At 40.2% G+C, this 23,992-nt stretch overlaps 1 protein-coding gene across 1 annotated transcript in view; it reads right to left on the bottom strand.

Annotated features, from left to right (window-relative positions):
• Window positions 1-6,084: 6,084 nt before the first annotated feature.
• The window catches only part of pdlim2 (PDZ and LIM domain 2 (mystique)), a 57,190-nt gene continuing 39,282 nt past the window's right edge, over window positions 6,085-23,992 (bottom strand). Inside the window, exons 7-10 of the mRNA XM_083904736.1 lie at window positions 13,779-13,897; window positions 8,454-8,602; window positions 8,007-8,118; window positions 6,085-7,177 (exon numbers count right to left, since the gene is read on the bottom strand). Of these exons, the coding sequence (XP_083760862.1) occupies window positions 6,958-7,177; window positions 8,007-8,118; window positions 8,454-8,602; window positions 13,779-13,897 (600 nt within the window). The 3' untranslated portion in view covers window positions 6,085-6,957. The remainder of the gene's footprint in view (window positions 7,178-8,006; window positions 8,119-8,453; window positions 8,603-13,778; window positions 13,898-23,992) is intronic.

Here is a 23,992-nt window from a genome sequence, read left to right as displayed (position 1 = left end):
TCGAGTTTTCATTCCACTAAATGTGCACCGTTTTAGGGAAAATGATGATGAAGATGATGATGATGAAGCTGTGCAGTAACTACCTTTCTGTTGTTGGAGAAACAAAGTCTTCAGAGTAAACTCCATCAGAAGATGAAAGTCTTCTCCAGTGAATCAGCAGGAGCAGCAGAGACTTTTATTATGGATCCACTTCACTAAATCCTGGATTTTTCGCTGAAGAGAAAGTTACGGTAAACAGCGGAGAGTTTGATCTCCAGCATGTACAGAGTTTGATCTGCCGCGTTGTAGACGAGCAGTTTTACGACGCACTGAAGGTTTGGTTTTATGTTTTATTTGCAAGTTTCCTTTGGAGGCCGCGGGCAAACAGCAAGCAACTAATAAAAGTATGCAGTGTACTGTATATGAGTGCTTTAATGGGAGCTCAGGGAAGATGAAAACCATCGTGTGTGGAGACGCCGACTCCTTCAGGTCAGAGTTCTGCAAAGATCTGTAGGAACTGGAGTTTCAGAAGCTTCTTGTATGACCTGACAGACAATTATCTATCCATCTCTCTTGCTAGCTAATCAGCTAAATCGTTAGCTAGGTATAGATAGCTAGACACAATTGGCTGTCTGTCAAATATCCGTCTATCGATAAATCAGTACAAGGTGCTTTAAGGCTCAGTTATACTCCGTCACTACCCTACATACCTTGCACTGGTGTGGACGTTATGCAATATATCCTCTAGAGGGCAGCGCCTAGTGCTAAGTTGCAGGCATCAACAAACATGGCGACCATTGAAGAGGTTATTTTATTGTGCTTAATTCCATTTTAAAGTCCTGTATAGACTCTCTTCTTCTTCTTCTTCGTTGTTTTCCTAACTGATTGGACTATTGATCCCATCATTTTTTCATTTTTTTTTGAAAATATGCAGATTTTTACGTGATTTAAAGGCGCCATATGTAAGAATGTGGCCAAAAACGGTTACTACATTCAAATCCTAAATACCGCCGGTCTTTTAGGTTTCGTTTTCTGACCTAACTGGCAACCCGTGGTTGCTCGGCAGCTGAGACTCTACTGACTGCAATGATTGGTAGACGGCAGTAGGTGGCGCCACATGACGCCAAAACATGATTTCCAAACATAAACATGATTTGCAGTCTGGTGAGGTGGAGGTGAACAAAACTACACAAATGTGTGTTTTCTGGAGTTTGACACAACTTCAACGTTGGCATGATTTTGATGCAGATTTTTTTTATTTTTTAGATTTTCCAAAATAAAACTAAATAACGTAACTATTCAGAGATCTAAATACATCTAAAGATATCTACAGTTTGTTAAATGTTTTTTGGGGCCCCATGTGATCGGAGGTCATATGAATGAGAAATTAGCCCATTGATTTATTTTTTCTGTAACATTGATGTAATTCCATCAGTTCGCCAGAGGAGGACAGTGTTTGAATAGTTTCAAATGTGTCCCTGAACCTGTGAAAAGATGGAGGGGATTTTACCGGGTGAATTATCAACTGATTACATGGCAAATATGCAGATTTTTACGTGATTTAAAGGTGCCATGTGTAAGAATGTGGCCAAAAACGGTTACTACATTCAAATTCAAACTACCGAGCGAAAAACTATTTTATTCCGTTAAACTCCTCCCAGTGAGGGGCTTAATTTTTTAAAGAGCTAGTAAAGCTAAAGCAGTTTTTCCTCTTCACGCATTATTTATGTTAGAAAACGTGAAAATAATCACAAACGTGGAGTAAATTATTATAAAATAAAGACTGAAAACGGTTTCTCTTACTCTTAACATATACTTTAAAGGCGCCATATGTAAGAATGTGGCCAAAAACGGTTGCTACATTCAAATTCAAAATACCGACGGTCTTTTAGGTTTGGTTTTCTGACGTAACTGGCAACCCGTGGTTGCTCGGCAGCTGAGACTCTACCGACTGCAATGATTGGTAGACGGCGGTAGGTGGCGCCACATGACGCCAAAACATGATTTCAAAACATAAACATGATTTGCAGTCTGCAAAATATTTGTTTTAATGCAAATATTTTGTCTGTACTGTTGTTGTTGGTGAGTTCAGTTTGTTATATGAACATTATTCCTGAGTCTCTGTGACATATTAGGAGGATTTTATGCTTTATTACATAATGCACCTTTTCCCCCTCTGTGTGAATGGGACGTTCCAGATATTTGCACAAACCAAACGCGTTGAGTTACAGAAATAAAACAATAAAACCTTTCTTAGAAAGTATATTTCCCGTTTTTCGAGCAAAGACTCTCTGTTTTTTTGATATATATACGAGAAGAGGCCGAGGACGGAGATCGCGGCGTTTGAAACCTGGAGAACGTTTGAGAGCGATGCGAAAAGGTGAAGCAGGAAATGGACTCGGCGGGAATTGGACTCGACGTGTTCGCCGACACGTATAAAGGCGCTCTGTGCTCTGACCCACACACACTCTGTTATTCCTGTACGTGATACTGTAACACTGGAGGAGGAGGACGGGCGCCTGCACAGCAACCAAACACAGCGCTGTTTATCCGAGCTGTTAAATAAGGCTTCGAGTACGACACCCCCCCCCCCACCCCCCGACTCCACCAGGCCCAAACCCTCTCTCTCTCATCTGGAGAGCAGTTTCCATTTAAAACGTCACGTTCCAAACTGCACATTACATCAAATTGTGCTTAATGGCATCCAGACAAACTTTAATGTCGTTCCAACATTTTCTCTCTCTGCAGCTCTGTAAGCGATGCTTCTCCTCGTCCAACATCTGGACTCCATTCCAGGTGGAGGATTTGAGACGGGGGGGGGACGGGGGGGGGCGTCAGGATAGAGTAGGTGAAACTTGGAAAAGCGAAGATAACGTCTGCACGGAGCGTTTTGTTGGACACGAGCTGAGCTTTTTGTTTGACGTAGGACCAGAGGCGCAGTTTGTGAACAGGCAGGGCAGGCAACTGCATGGGGCCCCCGAGCTGATAGGGGGGCCCCCCGACACTCGGAGCCTGAGGGCTGTTTTTACTGAAATGTGCAGTGAGCAGACGCCTCCCCGTCCACCTTAAGCAACAATGACATCTCAGTAGGAAACCCCCCCCCTAAAGGGGCCCCACCTCCCTAAAGGGGCCCCACCTCACTTTAACCTGTGTGAAGTGATCGTTCTGCAAGTTGGAAAATGAAGAGGATTATTTACAGTGTAATGCATATCTCTTTTACTCACTTTATGTTTTTTTTTCTGTTATTTACAGTATTTTATTGTTCTATATATTTATATTGTTAATGTAATGTGGGTTCTTTACAGTGTAATGTATTTTTTTTTACTAAGTTTATATAGTTTTTTAAAAGCTATTTACAGTATTTTATTGTTCTTTACATTTATATTTTCACATACTTTTTAATTACAAGGTTTTTCCATGTTATTTCATTCATTTTGGGAAGAAAAAATATATATTTTGAAGTCATACATTTTTTCGTTGGTGTCAGATTATTTATAACATAATGGTGATGAACACTGGTTGGAAGGAAGGGCCCCCTGGTAATTTTTGTTTAGGGCCCCTACAGACTCTAGAATCGCCTCTGCGTAGGACGGCCGATATTCGACGGTTGCTCGTCGACGTCCAAAGATAATCTCACCGCAGCAGGATTCTCAGTAAAGATCAGAGACGTGAAACGGACTCAGAGACCGACGTCCTGCACAGATGCAAACATCAGGAACTGTCCAAAAAGTCTCCCCTGAGGAGGCTACGTCATCTAGTGGTGTGATGAGGAACTGCACGAGGAGGCCCAGCTCTCTCCTGGACACATGCATGGCTTCAATTATGGATTTACGGAGACATTTAACCTGTTTTTCTTCCTCACACCAGAAAGTGCTGGTGTCATATTTTTCCACCACCAAATACGTAAAGCAATGATTGTAGCACGTTGTTGGAGCAGTTTCAAGCGTTTTCAAGTTTTTTATTCTCCTTGTGTTAAAATGTGATAGTAAAAATACATAAATATAAATATCTGTATGTACTCTAAACATACAACTCATTTACAACCATGTCGAATGGAAAAACTGAGAGGAAAGAGGTTCATTAAAGACATTAATGAGTTAAAAATGTTTGGATCACGTCAGTTCAACGGATCTGAGTGAAATTGGCTTCAGTTTTAGAAGAAAATTGAAGTTGAAATGCTCCAGATCATATTTCTATATGTCCAACAGGAGGAAATGTCCTTTATTTAAAGAGATATGTGATACAATCCAGTAATGTTGGTAGATATTCTGGTAGATTTGCTTTATAAATAAATAAATCATAATATAAATCATATCCGTCCTAAAGATGCTTTTAAACGATAGCATTATAATATAAATGTATATTATAAATAATGTTATGTAATCTAAACCAAACCAGTCACAATTAAATCGCATTAAAGTCAGAATTCAATACTTATTTGCTGTAATGTAATCAGTTGATAATTCACCTCATTCCCCCTTCATCCATTCACAGGTTCAGGGACACATTTGAAACCGTTGTAACACTGCCCTCCTCTGGCTAACAAGCAGAATTACATGAATGTTACAAACAAATAAATAAATAAATCAGAATTTCAGATATATTTAGATACCTGAATAATTCTTTGGTTTTATCTTTAGAGTTGAAGTTTTAAAAACCAACGTCATTAAAGTGGTTTATTCAAATTCAGTATCATCACTCTTATCGTGCTTCACTTTGAATATGAGTAAAGTGCAAATTAATACTGGGCCAATTTTACTGCACTCTAAGCTCGGCGTAAATAGCTATAATTAATGCGATGTATACCGTTACATAGCGCCCCATTAGGGCCCTATAAAGGCTTGGTCCGGCCCTGCATCAGTGTATTGCACTATGAATTGCCTTGTGTAAGAATGTTGCTATACAAATAAACTTGCCTTGCCTATTGTAAAACTCACCTCACTCAGACGTTGTTGGACGTGTGCAGGGCCGTTTCTAGCTGTTTGGGGGCCCAAAGCAAGATACTATTTGGGGGCCCCTATTTTTCCTAACTCGAGGTAGAGATTCCTGACTTTTTCCGATTACACGACAAACACTTACATGCTTTGCAAATATATACATATACTATATACTATACTTTTAAAGGGACACTGTGTAGTATTTATGGGTTTGAACCCAAAATCCACTTTTTTATACATATTATGTGCTCCTGCATTGTCTAGTCGCTGTATAATAGTTTTTGTTTCATTTTCGTAGTGTTTCAAAAAGTCATGTAAAATAACATGGTCGCGGGCCGTGGTTGCATAGCAACTGTTAGCAGCGAGACGACATTTTTCTACGGGAGCCTGTAAGGACAAACGCGAGCTCCCCAACGTGACTGAAACTGGATTATTTTGCTCACCTGTTATAATACCAAACACGGAGACTGACAACATACATGTGATGATTTAAAAACAAACTGTAAATACAACTTTTTTCAAAGAAATACACATGTATATGTACTTTGAAATGACAGATTTTCCTACAATTGAGCCTAAAACATCAACACTGGATTCACGTTGGAGGACCTTCGACAGAACATTAGCGTAAAAATATTAAAAAATATGTCCCCAACAATAAAGTATATACTTATAATACTGTAACTACTGTATATAAGGTGATATAAAATCACTTGTGGCATTTCTGCAGCGCTAAAACAACATGTAGATGTTTCAAAGACAAATGATGATGGAACGCACTGAAGAAAGAGACAGATTTACAACATAATAATAATAAGCAGCAGCGAAAGAAACTAAATTCCACTTTATTTTACTAATTTTTACTCCATTTCATCATGTTTTTCCAGATTGATGACAATAAAAGACCTCGAGTGTCATTTAAACCCACTGTGAATCATCTCAGTGAATAATAATAGTAATCATAATAATACTCACCAGGTCGACTGTAGGATGATCTTTACACCAACACAATCATGATGACTGAAGAAGCGTCAGGTTGTGCATTTTTTATTAAAGTGCCACATGAAATGTGAACATTATATATAATATGTATGTAATATATAATATATATATATTATAATATAATATATACTGGAATCCAGTTGAAAACATCAGAAACAGCGAGAGACTCAGCAAATTACGTCTTTTTTTATTCTTATTTATAGTTTTTTTTACTCTTATATAAATCCTGCTTACAAAAGAAATACAGAAGAACATCTACTTCCTGTCTCTCTCTCTCTCTCACACACACACACACACACACACACACACACACACACACACACGCGCGCACACACACACTAACCCGTCCACACCCAACACGACAGCGTCCAAATATACAGCGCGGCGTTTTTTTAATCTGCAAGCAAAACCACAGTGAGATTATTCAGCGTCAGGAGAATTCCAAAAAAAAAAAAATCACGCTCGACTCCAGATCCTCGAGAGTCTCAGAAACAAACCCCCGGGTTTTAGACCTGGTACGAACGTCCACCTCAGATAAGATAATCTGATCATGTGCAGACGACGGCCGCGATTACAGGATTATTTGAACGCTCCCAATCCCAAGTGGCGAAACAACCTGACGTCGTCTGGGTTCAAACGAGACTTTTTCACTTTCTGAATTTGGAGTAATTTGGAAAAAGCGGAGCTGGATCTGATCTGATGTGGATCACAGGATTCTAATCAGATTCTAATCAGATGTTAATACCAGGTCTAAAACGGACTCGTAGTTAAACGTAAACGTGGCCTTTGTTTTTACTCTCGGCCCACGGCAGCTGTGCATCATTAGAGCGAAGACTAACCTCGAGGAGAAGAAAAAGGCAAGAGTTTAAATCACGATACTGCAAAAATATCAATATATATATGTATATATGTATGTATGTGTATGTATTGTGTGGGATCCTGTGCAGCGTCCACCTCGCTGCGCTGCCGTCCCGAGGTCTGTGAGCGAGAGTCAGGGTGAGGTGGATGTTTTCAGGATGTTTTCAGGACGATCTGTGACTCACTGACGCGGGGACGCGGCGGCGGCGGCGGCGGCGGCGGCGCTCTGTGGAGACGTCTCCGTCCCCGGGCCCTGGTACCTCTGCTTGGCGTGCTTCTCGCAGTACATGCCCTCGCCGGCCCAGAAGTGACCTCTCATCCTGAGGTTGAGGCCGCAGTCGGAGCACGTGTAGCACTCTGGGTGACGGTAGCGCTCGTCCGAGATGCGCACGGCCTGCGTGCTGATGAAGAGAGGGATTTTCAAAAGACTTCAAAATGGCTGTTTAAACTGTGACCTCTGACCTCTGACCCCTGGTAAACAGGATATTTATGGAACTTTAAAGGCAAAAAAACAAAGTCAACTCGACAGATTCTGCAGCATTGGTGCAAATTCGCCCAAAAATGCACCAAAAAAAAACTGGCCGTTCAGCCCAAGATGGCGGCCTTCCTGTAGGATTTACGGCAAAGTCGTCATTGACTTATTGGACCGCCCCGACGCGACTAACGCGTGCACCCAACTTTCGTTCGTGTACGTGAAAGACGACAAAAAGTCATCTGATGAAAGCTGATTTTCATTTTCATAAGCCCCTCCCACTTTTTTACGCACATTCCCCCGAAACCACTTTCAGACGTAATTTTTCACCAGATCAGTTACGGGAAAGGCCTCAAAAAGGCGATTTATTTAGAGGAAAAATAAAAAGAATAATAATAAAAAGAATAACTCAGTTTCAATAGGGTCAATAAAAGCCTCATTTCTGGAAAATTATTCCATTTCTTTGCCTAAAAAGTAAATAAATAATAAATAATCTTCACAAGCAGCATCTTACTTTGTCTTAATGAGATAATACAGTTTATTTTAAGCTTTAACTTTAACAGCAACAGGCTAAAAAACTACTGTTGCATGAAATCCTAACCAAGGAATAAGATTTTTCTCTCACTTTAAGAAAACGTTACTTTCTGAAAGTACATTTACGAGCTATTTTTGAGTATTTTTACTCTCCTTTTGTGAGTTAATCCAGCATAAACGAGTGTTTCTTGTGTTTTAAGAGTGAATATAAAGAGTGAACTTACACGATGTTGGTGCCGCACTTCTCACAGCTGTGGTATTTGGAGACTCCGGACACCGGGGGCGCCGTTTTGGGGACGTTTGGTGAAAACTTAGTGGGGAAGCGCACGGCTGCCTCTGGGGACACACACACACAGACACACACGGACGCAGACACACACGCAGACACACACACAGACAGGTTAGCCTCAACTATAACCACTTAATACCCTTTTCTTCTTCTTCTTCTTCTTTTTAAAGCTGCTGCTGTAGATCCTGGGTTAACCCCTAACCCTGTTTACTGACAAACTGTCTGTAAACAGGGTTAGGGTCAGTAAACAGGGCTAACCCTAACCCTGTTTACTGACCCTAACCCTGTTTACTGACCCTAACCCTGTTTACTGACCCTAACCCTGTTTACTGACCCTAACCCTGTTCAGTAAACACAGATCCTCTCTCACAGTTCTTCTCACCTTGCTCATCAGCCTCCAGACACTCCTGCAGCATCTTGAAGGTGTTGGACTGACGCGGCGCCGTGCGAGACTCTCTGTTCTCCTGGATCATCTTATAAACCTCTGAGTCTGTGTCGAACCTCTGCATCGCAAAGTCACTGCTCGAGCTGCTGGAAGAACAACAGATGCATTACACTGATGAAGGAGGAGGAGGAGGAGGAGGCGGAGGAGGAGGAGCAGCTGCTGGACCTGAGAGCACAGACCTCACATCAGCTCCTCTATGAAACTGAATATCTTTGGTTTGTAGTAGAGTTTTTCTGTGACTGACGTCTGACAAGTTGTTTTTTAGTGATATTTTAGGCTGTTTTTCCCTCTTCAGCTCATAAACACTGAGCAGGAACCGGGTTTACTGGCTGGAGCAGGTGTGGTCTGATGTCAGCGGCCTGAAGCCGACACATCAGTCAGAGACGTCTTCACCTGAGTGACTGACAGTACTCACAGCTGTGCTCTGAGGAACAATAATCTCAATCTCACCTGCGGTCGTTAAAGCTAAAGGATTACGTGTTTCAAGACAGAAACTTTGGCTCCTTTAACGAGAAAAACACGCGGTCACTTCCTGTTTCACTAGCGTTTACCGCGACCCTCACACATATCTTTGCCCATGCAGCCGTGGGAGAACCGGGAAACAGGAAGTCTCCTGAGAGGAGCTTTTCGAGTCGTTTACAGAACGTGAACTTTTCCAACGTGTGCGACAAACAAATCCACATAACAGTATATTTTATACAGACAGTTTCCCAACTGTAGGGGGAGCCCAAGAGCAAAACCTACACTGTGTTGCTTTAAAGTGGACGGATTAACGCTGTTTTTTTTTAGTGTGTATCTGCGTCATTACCTTGTTTACGAAGCCCTGAAGGTTCTAAACAAACAGTTCAGCCACTGCTGAGAACGCTGTGTTTTATTGTAATCTCGGGCTCAGAGAGATCTCTGAAAAAACCCGGTCCGGTTACGTAAACAGCGGTTCTCCTGAGTTGCTGTAAACGAGCCGATAGAAATCTCTCCTCACTGAAGCTCTCCTCAGCCGCGGTGTTTCAGACTGAAATCTCGCCCCGAGAAGACAGTGTTTAAAAATTGCTTCTTCACGACTCCCCGCCGCAGTCCCTTTGACGACCTTTGACCCGGAGTCTGAAGACACTGTCGCTCGTGTGAAACACCTCCACACTCTACGCTGGCTGGCCAATCACAACACAGTTCTGTCTTCTGGGGGCGAGATTTATGTCTGAAATATCGCGGCTGAGGAGAGCGTCAGTGCGGAGAGATTTCTATCGGCTCGTTTACAGCAACTAGGAGGTTTTTGAGCATAAAAACAAGTTAATATGTGTAAGTAGACCTCCATAACTAACATATATGTGCAACAGGACCACTCTATGTGAGGTTTAATGAGCTGCAGCCGTTTGTGCGTTTACCGTCAGTGTGTGAAACACAAACACGGTCAAAGGTCACATTATAAACGTGGACACTTGTCAGGAACATTGAAGTGTTTGCGTTGCTCTAACATTCAGAATCTGCGTCGTTTAAAGATCTGCGACATAAGTTTGGAGTCATTTAAAAACCTCGTCGTCACCGCGTTCGTCTTAACGATGGCGTGCGAGTCCTTTGTTTAACATTAAAAAACAAACATGTGACTAAGTCAATTGTTCAGAGGCTTTTTTCCCCCCGCTCTGCATCAGCGAACGCGGTCGAAAATTGAAAACAGACCCTCATGTTTCAGCAGCAGCTCCACCCGCAGCAATCCACGCTGCTGAAACATCTCCTCTGACACGCGATCGCAAAAAAGAAAACGGATATAAACGTCTGCGTCAGAACGACAGAGACGCAGAGTTACAGGAAAACGTGAGACTATTCAAACGTCTGCGTCTCAGACTCAGAAGACACATCTGTGATCGCAAGGCTGAATTCCAACCATATCTGACTCTACACACACACACACACACACACAAAAGTTAAAAATCCCAAACTCACCCAGAACAGAAAAAGAGAAGCAGCTGGTGACGTTTGAGCTCTGTGACAGTCGCTGCAGGAGAGCGCACACACACACACACACACACACACGCGCACACACACACACACTCGCACACTTAGATGCTGAACACACACTCATACACATACACACACACACCCCTACACACACACACACACCTCTATCTAAAGCAGACAGGACAGAAAAACAAGAGTCAGACTCAAAGGTGTGCCTCACAGCTCCGTCTCATAGGGCGACACAGAGAGGGGGCTGGGTCAATGTATGTCATCGCGTCTGTGATTGGCCGAGGAGAAACAGGGAGGGGCTTTAACTTTACCCCTGTGAAGACTGAAGGATCAGACTGGAGGACAATGGACACGTGGTGGATTAGATGAAATTATTGTCTTTTTCATGATTAAAACAATCATCATGATTTTTCCTGCTCATTTAATGTGAATATTTTCGAGTTTCTTTGCTCCATGAAACAAAGAAATTATGAATTAATTTTGACATTTCATGCAAGTTTTATTCAAGTTTTTAGCATTTTATCCAAGTTTTTAGCAATTCTATGCAAGTATTTAGCTTTTATATGCAAGTATTTAGCATGTTATCTAAGTATTTAGCGTTTATGGAAGTATTTAGCTGTTTTATGCAAGTATTTCGCGTTTTATGCAAGTTTTTAGCGTTTTATCCAAGTATTTAGCGTTTTATGCAAGTATTTAGCAGTTTTACGCAAGTATTTCGTGTTTTATGCAAGTATTTAGAGTTTTTATGCAAGTATTTAGTGTTTTATGCAAATAGTTAGCGTTTTATGGAAGTATTTAGCAGTTTTATGCAAGTATTTAGCGGTTTTATGCAAGTATTTAGCGTTTTATGCAAGTATTTAGCGTTTTTATGCAAGTATTTAGCGTTTTATGCAAGTATTTAGCGTTTTATGCAAGTATTTGGCATTTTATCCAAGTTTTTAGCAATTCTATGCAAGTATTTAGCGTTTTATGCAAGTATTTTGCGTTTTTATGCAAGTATTTAGCGTTTTACGGAAGTATTTAGCGTTTTATGGAAGTATTTAGCGTTTTATGCAAGTATTTAGCGGTTTTATGCAAGTATTAAGGGTTTTATGGAAGTATTTAGCGGTTTAATGCAAAAGTGAGAGTGGAGCAAAGGTTGATCCGTTTATGTGTTTGTGTATATGTAGTCACAGAGACGTGTGAAAACCATACTGCTGTGATAAAAACACAGGTGTGTGTGTGTGTGTGTGTGTGTGTGTGTGTGTGTGTGTGATCTGAGTGCAGGTGTTAAAGAGACTAAAGGCTGGAAAACAGCTGTAAACACTTTAAGCCTCAGAGGTCGACAGTGAATAAAGAACATTTTACACTTCATTTAGACCTTTGTCAGGAAGGAGAAAACACACACACACACACACACACACACACACACACACACACACACACACACACACACACACGCACACAGAAAACATGTTTTTCTATCGACTTCTGCCTCGCCCTGGTTTTTTTAAACACACCACGCCCTTATTCTGAAAGGTTAAAAGTAGATTTAAAAATATCACCAACAAATCTGATGATTTTTTTCTTGCATCATAACCTGAATCCAGAGTAAATCCAGACTTAATCACTTTTAGTTTCATAAATGCTGCACATTTTCATTAAATAACATTAAAACACTTTTTAAAAAGCTCCATAAAAAAGTGCTTGTATTTTAACAGAGTTTGTTGTCATATGAGACAACAAAGTTAACACTTTAATGAAGAGGAACTACATTGAGATAAGGTTTTAAAAAAACTAAATATGTTATATAAATGTTTTAATGCAAGTATTTAGCGTTTTAATGCAAATATTTAGTGTTTAATGCAAATATTTAGTGTTTTTATGCAAGTATTTAGCGTTTTTATGCAAGTATTTAGCATTTTTTAGATTTAAAAATATCACCAACAAATCTAATGATTTATTTCTTGCACCATAACCTGAATCCAGAGTAAATCCAGACTTTACTTTTAGTTTCATAAATGCTTCACATTTTCATTTAATAACATTAAAACACTTTTTAAAAAGCTCCATAAAACACTGAAAAAAACAGGCTTCTGCTCAAATCTGTAGCTGTAACAACTAGTGGCCACTAGAGGGCGCAAAGTGCTTGTACTTTACACAGTTTGTTGTCAAATGAGACAACAAAGTTAATACTTTAATGAAGAGGAACTACAGTAAAATAAGGTTTTAAAAAAACTAAATATGTTATATAAATGTTTTAATGCAAGTATTTAGCGTTTTAATGCTAGTATTTAGTGTTCTATGCAAGTATGTAGTATTTTTATGCAAGTATTTAGTGTTTTTAAGCAAGTCTTTAGCGTTTTATGCAAGTATTTAGCGTTTTATGCAAGTATTTAGCATTTAATGCAAATATTTAGTGTTTTTATGCAAGTATTTAGCGTTTTTTATGCAAGTATTTAGCGTTTTTTATGCAAGTATTTAGCGTTTAATGCAAATATTTAGTGTTTTTATGCAAGTATTTAGCGTTTTTATGCAAGTATTTAGCATTTTTTAGATTTAAAAATATCACCAACAAATCTAATGATTTATTTCTTGCACCATAACCTGAATCCAGAGTAAATCCAGACTTTACTTTTAGTTTCATAAATGCTTCACATTTTCATTAAATAACATTAAAACACTTTTTAAAAAGCTCCATAAAACACTGAAAAAAACAGGCTTCTGCTCAAATCTGTAGCTGTAACAACCACCGGCCACTAGAGGGCGCAACGTGCTTGTACTTTAACAGAGTTTGTTGTCAAACGAGACAACAAAGTATATTAGGTTTAATAATATAATAATCTTAATATATATTAAGAGATAAGGTTATATAAAGAATAATAAACATGTGTTTCAGTCATTTATATTTGAAATTTAAAAGAATTAAGCATAATAATAGTTAAATGTGAGGGACTGGTTGTCAATAAAGGAAAGGAAAAAGATGATGAAAACATTTAAACCTTAAATCATGATTTCACACATGTATTTAAAGATATAATGCTAAAAATCTATTTGCAGGCCTTTACATTAAATGATAATTTTGCAGTTTGGAACAATTATGCAGCAACATTTTGAGATTTCTTTAAAAACATGAAAAAGTAGATCATTTAAAGTGTCTTTTTGTGTATATGAAGTAACTAAATCAGTATTAAAAAAACCCCACCTAAAATCATTTATTTTGGACTTTTCAGTTGCCATCTATGCTTTTGTTTGCATTATTTCTGCTTTAAATCCATTATTCACTGAAACTAAACGGCAAAAAGGTGTTTTTGAGATGTTTACCTGCGTCGTGGAGACATGGGGACGTCACGGTCGACGGGACTGTGAGGAGAGTAACGTCCAGGTGGAGTCGGAGTTCTGCTGGACACGGAGTTACTCCTGTAATCTGACGGAGAGAAATCCTGTGGAGGAGAGAATATATGAAACTCTGCAGCTCATTTTTCATAATCTGACGTCTATTTTTGTTCATAAAGACAGAGAAAATCATCACAAACACAAACAGGTTCTTTCACTTTCACTCTTTTTTATGGGTTTTTTTAGGGCCTTATTTAGTGTTCTATGCAAGTATTTAGTGTTTTTATGCAGGTATGTAGTGTTTTTATGCAAGTATTTAGTGTTTTTATGCAAGTATGTAGTGTTTTTATGCAAGTATTTAGTGTTTTTATGCAGGTATGTAGTGTTTTTATGCAAGTATTTAGTGTTTTTATGCAGGTATGTAGTGTTTTATGCAAGTATTTTGCGTTTTTATGCAAGTATTTAGCGTTTTATGCAAGTATTTAGCGTTTTATGCTAGTATTTAGTGTTTTTATGCAAGTATTTAGTGTTTTTATGCAAGTATTTAGCGTTTTCATGCTAGTATTTAGCGTTTTTATGCAAGTATTTAGCGTTTTATGCAAGTATTTAGCGTTTTATGCAAGTATTTAGTGTTCTATGCAAGTATTTAGTGTTTTTATGCAAGTATTTTGCGTTTTTATGCAAGTATTTAGCGTTTTATGCAAGTATTTAGCGTTTTATGCTAGTATTTAGTGTTTTTATGCAGGTATGTAGTGTTTTTATGCCGGTATGTAGTGTTTTTACGCCAGTATTTAGCGTTTTATGCAAGTATTTAGCGTTTTATGCTAGTATTTAGTGTTTTTATGCAAGTATTTAGTGTTTTTATGCAAGTATTTAGCGTTTTCATGCTAGTATTTAGCGTTTTTATGCAAGTATTTAGCGTTTTATGCAAGTATTTAGCGTTTTATGCAAGTATTTAGTGTTCTATGCAAGTATTTAGTGTTTTTATGCAAGTATTTTGCGTTTTTATGCAAGTATTTAGCGTTTTATGCAAGTATTTAGCGTTTTATGCTAGTATTTAGTGTTTTTATGCAGGTATGTAGTGTTTTTATGCCGGTATGTAGTGTTTTTACGCCAGTATTTAGCGTTTTTATGCAAGTATTTAGCGTTTTTATGCAAGTATTTAGCATTTATGCAAGTATTTAGCGTTTTTATGCAAGTATTTAGCATTTATGCAAGTACTGTTGCCTACAGTGTGCGTGTGTGTGTGTGTGTGTGTGTGTGTGTGTGCACTGCATCATATCCAGGATCATTAGGACGAGTCGCTGGAATGTCGACTATGAACTCTTGATTACAGTTCAGCGCAGCTTTAATCAGAGCTTCCTCCTTTACGCAGCCACAGGAACCAGGAAGAAGCGGTGGTCTCCGTCCACTCTGACACAATAACAGCCTCTGCCCCTCCCTGACCGAGACACCGGGGCATTGTTGGCACGGCCCTGGTGCAGTTTGACCAAAAACACTGAGGTTAAAGCTCTGGTTTAATGGTTTAATGGCCTGAGATGGAACAGCGATGATTTTAGAACAAAGCTCAGTTAAAGGCCGCGCCGTGGTCTGCACTATAAAAACCTGGCAGTGGATGCTCCGGAGCGGACTGCTGCCAGAGTGTGTTTGAACTTCATGAATTAATCTCCAAATATTTTCATACGATTAATTGGTTTGAGGGTTTTTTTTGATGATTAAAACACGATTTCTGATCATTTCAGCTTCTTAAATGTGAATATTTACATGTTTCTGTCATTTTTCAGCTTCTTAAATGTGAATTTTTTCATGTTTCTGTCATTTTTCAGCTTCTTAAATGTGAATATTTTCTACTTTGTCATTTTTCATTTAAATAGGTTTCAGTTTGACCAAAAACACTGAGATTAAAGCTCTGGTTTAATGGTTTAACGGCCTGCGATGGAACGCCGATGATTTTAGATCAAAGCTCAGTTAAAGGCCGCGCCGTGGTCAGCGCTATGAAAACCTGGCAGTGGATGCTCCGGAGCGGACTGCTGCCGGAGTGCGTTTGAACTTCATATGGTCAAACTTTAATCACAGCCACATTCTTCCCGTCGCGGTGCAGCTCTTGTGTTGTTTGTCTTTACTCGGTCGCATTCCTCTCTCTCTGGAGTCTCGTAGATTAGACTTGTGATTTTTATCCCGCTGTGCAGCAGCAGCAGCAGCAGCAGCAGCAGCAGCAGCAGCAGCAGCAGCAGCAGCAGCAGCAGCAGCAGCAGCAGCAGCAGCAGCAAGACGCTTGCGTAACCGCGTGTTTGTGTAAAGCGCCGGCGTGGATTGACACGCACCCGCCTAAATCTCTAAAGCACATACGTCTTTCAGGTATATGCCCTTTAGATTGGTTTTCGCGGCGGGGGGGGGGGGGGGGGGGGGGGGGGGGAGAACGCCGCTGCCTCCGCTCTCGTATCCTGATGATATGGAATACGTGATCTTCTGAGCCTGCAGTTATTATACTGGGTTTATCCCGGGGAGGAATCACCGGGGAGATGTCCCAGTGATCGCTTCTGGTAAAGGCCTGCTGGCACGCACTGCTAATCTGCCCACTCACTAGGGGAAAAGAAGAAGAAGAAGAAGAAGAAGAAGAAGAAGAAGAAGGGGAAATTGGACTGAATTAAGAACAGAGACGTTTGTTCAAAGAGTTGTTGAATTGGAAGCGGTTGCTGGCAAAATCTCTGCCTCCGTCTGTGCCACAGTGTCAGCGTCCAGCAGCAGCAGCAGCAGCTACAGCAGCTCCGATGTGTCTGCTCTGCATGAATAATCACTGACGTTAACCCTTTGATGCCGGTAAAGCGGATATGTCAGTTTTGGGGGGGTATCGGGGTTCCTCGCGACATTGTTTTGAAATGACTTCGCGCAAACATGGAGGACTTTGACAGCGGAGAGATTTGTGAAGGCTGTGATTTTGAGGAGTTTCTCGTCTTCGATGACGTCATCGCTTATAACTTCGAACGTGCCATTAGTATTTATGGGTTTATATAACCCAAAATCCACTCTTTTATACATATGTGCTCAAATGTCTAGTCGCTGTATAATATTTTTTGTTTCATTTTCGTAGTGTTTCAAAAAGTCATGTAAAATAACATGGTCGCGGGGCCGCGGTTGCATTGCCACTGTTAGCAGAGAGACGCCATGTTTCTACGGGAGCCTGCGAGGACAAACGCGAGAGAACAAATCAAGCGTCTCTTTACTTGTAGCAGGAAGTCCCGCCTCCACTCTCTCCGCTTCGTCTGCTACGGCCGCGGTAGCTCGCCCTCTCCCTCACCTCACGAACCTCATCTGCAGACACGGAGGAAGACGACGAGGATGACATTTGACCGGCTGAGGATAAGAGGATAAGGCTGAGAAATCAGTCATTTAGTCGTCATCGAAGCTCAGGTTTTAGAGACATTTTTCTCCAGGCGCTTCAGGCCTTGATGGGTTAAAGGAAGCAGGAAAAAAGTGACGCTTTGGTGGAGAAAGTTTGTCTCTCTGTGGCCGTTTTGCTCTCTGGAGTTTTCCTGGACTCTGTTCAGACTGAACTAAACTAATGGCTTTGTTTCCACAGCAAAGTGGAAGTTGTGAAACTGTTTTGAAACATGTTGGAATAATTGCAGCAGCAGCGACTCTGTGTGAGGAGGAAGTGGTGACTGTGACGGCTTCTTACAGGTGTCTGTTTCAGAGAGAGTGAGAGTCTTCAGTTGGAACATAATCAGTGAACATAGAGGCTTTTTCTTTTTCCCTTCTTCCCTTCAAGTAACGTTAATAGATTTTTAAGACCTTTTATGAGATTTTAGGAGAATTTAAGACATTTTAAGGCCTTAAATTCAATTTATTGGATTGTGGTGATGTTACAGGGCTTCTGTTAACCAAAGCTACTTCACTTCATTGCTTTATTCCTATCGTTTTCATGTAATAGAGAAATGGCTGGTCCTACCTGAAGTGCCTCATGTACAAATCCACAAAAATCGATGAAAAGTCTGCAGGATGTTGCGGTGTTTATATTCTAGAAGGGTAGAAGGCTTGCATAAGAACACCATCACGTAAAAAGCAAACCTATTCTCCAGAGTTTGAGAAGTCCCCAAAGCGTTTTATGCAAGTATTAAGCGTTTTATGCAAGTATTTCGTGTTTTTATGCAAGTATTTAGAGTTTTTATGCAAGTATTTAGCACTTTATGCAGGTATTTAGCGTTTTATGGAGGTATGTAGTGTTTTTATGCAAGTATGTAGTGTTTTTATGCAAGTATGTAGCATTTTTATGCAAGTATTTAGCGTTTTTCTGCAAGTATGTAGCATTTAATGCAAGTATTTAGCGTTTTATGCAAGTATTTCACGTTTCTATCCAATTATGTAGCGTTTTTATGCAAGTATTTAGCGTTTAATGCAAGTATGTAGCATTTTTATGCAAGTATTTTGCGTTTTTATGCAAGTATTTAGCGTTTTTATGCAAGTATTTAGCATTTAATGCAAGTATTTAGCATTTTTATGCAAGTATTTAGCACTTTATGCAAGTAATTAGCGTTTTATGCAAGTATGTAGTGTTTTTCAGCAAGTTTTTAGCATTTTGTCCAAGTTTATAGCAAAGTATTTAGCGTTTTTATGCAAGTATTTAGCGTTTTCTTTGCTTCGTGTAACAAAAGAACCAGTTAAAACTGGATATGTTTGGTTGGTGATCCAAACATGACATTTGAGATCATCATCATTTCAAGGTTTGAGAAATTCCCGCGATCATTTTGTGACATTTTACAAACCCAACAACCAAATGGATTCATTGTATAAGAACACCGTCACTAAATGGAGGAGCCCAGAGTCTGGCTCCAAGCAAGCCACTGTGCATCATCATCATCATGGTCTTTACCACCCTGGAGCTTCAATTACAGGGCATCATCATCATCATCATCATCATCATCATCATCATCATCCAGGCCTGCAGGGGCTTTGTTTTGGTGCTGCTGTAAAGTCGAAAGTGCTAGAAAGTGCTTATTCACCGTCTCCACCACAGACAGGACTGCTCCACTGAAGAACCGGGGGGAGGGGACTCGGGCGAGGGTAATAATCAGAGCTGTGTGTGTGTACACTATTTTCTTTGTATTATCCACCGTGGTGTGCAGCAGCGGAGGATCCTGAGCAAAGACCTCAGGCCAACGTGCTCGTTATCCACCGTCACCGTCTTGTAATTACGTCCGAGCGAGCGTTCATTATCGAGTCCACGATCGGTTCTAAAAATATCCACGTCTAAACAAGCAGAGGGGGCATCGTTCCTTCAATCTTACACAATATTTAACCCTTTATCATCGCCTCGTATCTCAGGGGTGCCGCGTTATTGAGGGCTCCGACAGTCAAAGACCACATGACCACACTCCTGTAATCCTGGTTCCCATTGACATTTTTTAACCCTAACCCCTAACCTTCCCCTAACCCTAACCCTTTCAAGTACATAATCAAAACGGTAAATTATAATCAACAAATAATCGCCCAGAAAAGATTCAAAAAGTTGCCATGGAAAAAAGATCCAATCAAGTATTTACAACCCAACGTCTCCTCAACAGTACGACATTCACTGAAGACATATGGACAATGAAGGACAGGCCAAAGGACGACAAATCCAAACCATCACGAACAAACTTTAGTCCAACTTTATGACCAGTTCTGTACTGAGAGACAAAGTCCAAAGAGCCTCAGGTCTGTGCCAAACTCACCACATGTCTACGTCTGCGGAAACATTTGCCGTTAAATTCATTCGAATTAAGACATTGACATTAAGACACATGACATTTTATCTCATAATTTTGACTTTTTATCTCGATATCACAACTTTTTATCTTGAAATTACGACTTTATATCTCATAATTTCAAAATTTTATCTCATAATTTCAAAATTTTATCTCATAATTTCAACATTTTATCTTATAATTACGACTTTTTAATCTCATAAATACAACTTTTCATCTCTTAATTACAACTTTTTATCTCATAATTTCGACATTTTATCTCATAATTTCAACATTTATCTCATAATTTCAATATTTTATCTCATAATTATGACTTTGTTTCTCATAATTTCTATTTTTATCTCGTAATTACGACTTCTCATCTCATCATTTGCCACTTTTTATCTCAATTTCGACTTTTTAAACCTCTTTTTTCCTGGTGGAAATGGGCTCCCACAGCATGTGCCAAACTCACCACATTTCTACGTCTGCGGAAACATTTGCCGTTTGCTGTTCCATTCGTACGACAACAAGGAGCCGCGTCAGTCGAGCTAACAACTTTTCCATTTTAGCAGTGCCAGTTGCATTTGTCTTTTCCTGGTTTTTTTAATAAGCCAACATGAACATTTCCAGTAAGCTTCAGTCGGACAACGATGCAGAGATGTTCTACAGTCAGTACGGACTTTCTCCTCTGTGAACGTCCTCCTTTAACGCAGTTCTCCATGGTTTCCCCCTTTCTAGAACAGGAGGTGTTGTGCCAAATAAAGAGTTTCTGTGCTCTGTGCAGACTCAAACTTTTGAAGATAGACAGAACACAACATACAGCACCAGTGTTATACCAAAGTATAGTGGAGTAAGTCGGTCTTCAGCATCCAATAACACGATGCCAACGTTAATAACCCCCGACCACCTCCACTACACTGCCACTGTGTCAGAGTAAATGTACATGGAACACAGCATAACTGAAGGATTTTTTTCTCTCGCCTAAAAAAATATTTCATTTTAAAGATAATATCACCTTTAAAACATGCAGCAGGAGCTTAAAAACACACGGAGGTCATGAAACAACACGTGGACACGAGCTGTGCAAAGTCTGATGCTGCTGAAGTGAAGCAGAGTGAAATTACAGAGGTTTTAGTAAAGAGATGTCTAGGCGTTGTGCTCCAATTTTGGTTTGGAGACCACATTTTTGAGAAACACAGACCATTTTTGATATTTTATAGACCAAACAACTCCTCGGTTAAAGATGATATCCGTGATTCCTGAGGCTCAGCACGTGATAACGTGGCATAAACACAAACGTGTGAATCGTGACCAAAGTCAGGACACAGCGGCTTCTTCTAGACAGTGATGGTGATGACAGTGTAGGTGGTCTACAGGAGGAGACCACGCCACCAAACTAAAGGCAGACACAATGGAGAGAATAAGAATGAGTCTCTGTGTTTACTTATCTTTAAAATGCGCTACAAGCGACACTTCTTACATCCACCACTGCAGCAGCAGCAGCAGCATATCAAGACTCATCAGGCATCTGGAAGTCATTGTGGTGAGAAATAAACATTCTGGACTTGGTGAAACTTCATGATTTATAACGGCCTCGTGATTCCTCTTTTTTTTGGACGCGTCGGAATAAACAATCAAATCAAATGAAGCTCCATTTTATGGCTGCAGCGGGCGATTAGTTTCACCGTCGACGAATCCGTTGATGCCTTTTGTAAATAAATCAAGAGAATGTGAGAAAATGTGGAGTGGAATGATGTTCTCAAATGTCTCATATTGTACACAAACTGAAATAAGTTGCTAGTGGAGCAAGGAAATCAGAACATATTCACATTTAAGAAGCTGAAAAGATTGTTTTCTGCCAAACTCCCTCCATAAACGTCGGCCTTCAGCGATAAAGACAGAAACTATCTGTGTCTGATGGAGATGGAGAGGATGGAGAGGATGGAGATACAGCTTCATGCTCACATTTCAACAGGAATTTCCGCTAACGGCTAAAGCATAAATCTGTTTCGACAGCGAGAGAAACACATTTTTACGGTTTCTCAGTGTAGCCGCGCTAACTTTACCAGCGCAACGACGCCGATTTACGACCGACAACAAAATGCCCCAGTTTGCGTTTCCACTTCAGGGGAAAGAAAAACAGAGTGTGCTGATCAATCAGTGGGGATGAGAGGAGGCACGAGGCCACGACGGAGGCACGAGGCCACGTGATGAGCTTCAAACACTCTGTCCTCTGTCCTCTGTCCTCTGTCCTCTGTCCTCTGTCCACTGAGTAAAGAACTGTCCATGTAAACCAAACAGCATCCTGTGGAAGGCTGTTTCCACCAGAATTAAAAATAATAATTATGACATTTTATCTCATAATTTTGACATTTTAATCCTGAAATTAAAACTTTTTGGTAGTATCAAAAAAAATGGGCTTGTATCTCATAATTTCTATTTTTATGAGATAAAAATAGAAATTATGAGATACAAGCCCATTTTTTTGAGATTATTTTTGTCATAATTACGCCTTATGTTATAATTTCAACTTTTTATCTCATAGCGACTTTTTAATCTCATAATTATGACTCTTTATCTCATAATTACGATTTTTTAATCTCGTTATTACGTTAATATCTCGTAATTATGACTTTATCTCAGTTTCTATTTTTATCTCATAATTACCACTTTTTGTCATAATTACGCCTTATGTTATAATTTCAACTTTTTATCTCATAATTCCGACTTTATAAACCTCTTTTTTCCTGGTGGAAACAGGCTTCCATAGCATCCTCTCAAGTCAAACCTGAAACCGTCCATCACATCTCAGCAGTCATTTACACCTGAGAAGGAGAAGCTCCTGCAGGTGAAGCACAGTCATCTACACCAGGACTTTATACGTTATATCATATACGTTATATATAGTTTTACACACCAACTCCATTTAAAAACACAAACTTAGTTCTATTCCTGTGAGTCAACTCTCCGCTTATGTTCCAAAGCATTGACCACAGATTTGCACTCCAGTCCACCACAGTCTCTAGAATAGAGCGGGGGGTGAAAGACAGCTGCTGACTGACACACACACACACACACACACACACACACACACACACACACGGACGGACAGACTGTGGACACACGGATTAGAACCTTGACCGAGCTCGAGACGACGCCGACCGAACCGGACGCGTCGGTGGTTACAGTCTTTATTCATGGTTAAGGCAAATAACACGTTAACATTACGTCCAGGAGGAAACAACGACATGCCTGCCTCAACACACACACACACACACACGCTGTTTCAACCAGAATTAAATAATAATAATTACGACATTTTATCTCAAAGTTACGACTTTGTATCTCAAAATTATGACTTTGTATCTCATAATTTCAACGTTTTATCTCATAATTACTTAATAATGACTTTTTAACACACACACACACACACACACACACACACACACACACACAACTGGCATAACTGGCAACCTGTGGTTGCTCGGCAGCTGAGACTCTACTGACTGCAATGATTGGTAGACGGCGGTAGGTGGCGCCACATGACGCCAAAACATGATTTCAAAACATAAACATGATTTGCAGTCTGCAAAATATTTTGTTTTAATATTAACGCTTTGTCTGTACTGTTGTTGTTGGTGAGTTCAGTTTGTTATATGAACATTATTCCTGAGTCTCTGTGACATATTAGGAGGCCAGTTGATTTAGATTTATTACACAATGCACCTTTAAATGTAAGCCGACGATCATTTCTGGATTACTGTTGGAAGCCGAAAGGCTTAAGTCGAGACTCGGCGGGTATCCATGCCCGAGTGTGAGCGACATGTCACAGAAACTAAGGCCATTCCGCCCATTTTTTTTTTAGTCCAGAGAGGAAAACCTGGTCCTGACGGCCCAGGGACCAGTGACAGGGTTCGTGTCCCCTGAAAAAGCAAGTTTGGTTTGATCCCAGTGCGGGGACTTCTTAATGACATAAACAGACGCTGTGAATCGTGACAGTGCCCAGCCATGCACGACACGAACCATCTCCTCTGCTCTCAGAATATACTCCTCTCTGTTTGTCAGGATGGTGACTGAGGAGATACTACATCCCATGGAGGATGAAGCAAAAACTACTCCAGACTGATCACCAACGTATTTCCAACACACGTCAGAATCAATGTCGTTTAACCATCTCCAGTTGTTGGATGGTTAAGTGCTGGTGCTTCAGGACACTTCAGCGGTGGAACACAGGAACACAGGACCACAGGAACACAGGCCTAACCCCAAACCATCTTTCCACAGTCACAATAACCTTCAGACAATGAGTGAAACTCAGGAGTACTTCCTCTCTGACAGCTCAAAGCCATATTTCATATTTTTAAACATGTCGGGACGCGTCAGTAACATCACTATTTAGGGCTGAGGCTTCAGCAGAGCTGCAGAAGCTCTGGGCAGGGCGTTTAAAAAAAGGCAATATTTGGGCTTGTGTGTTTA

Source organism: Microchirus variegatus (genome assembly GCF_963457635.1).
Source record: "Microchirus variegatus genome assembly, chromosome: 18".
NCBI lineage: Eukaryota > Metazoa > Chordata > Actinopteri > Pleuronectiformes > Soleidae > Microchirus > Microchirus variegatus.
This window is presented reverse-complemented; position numbering and strand designations above follow the sequence as displayed.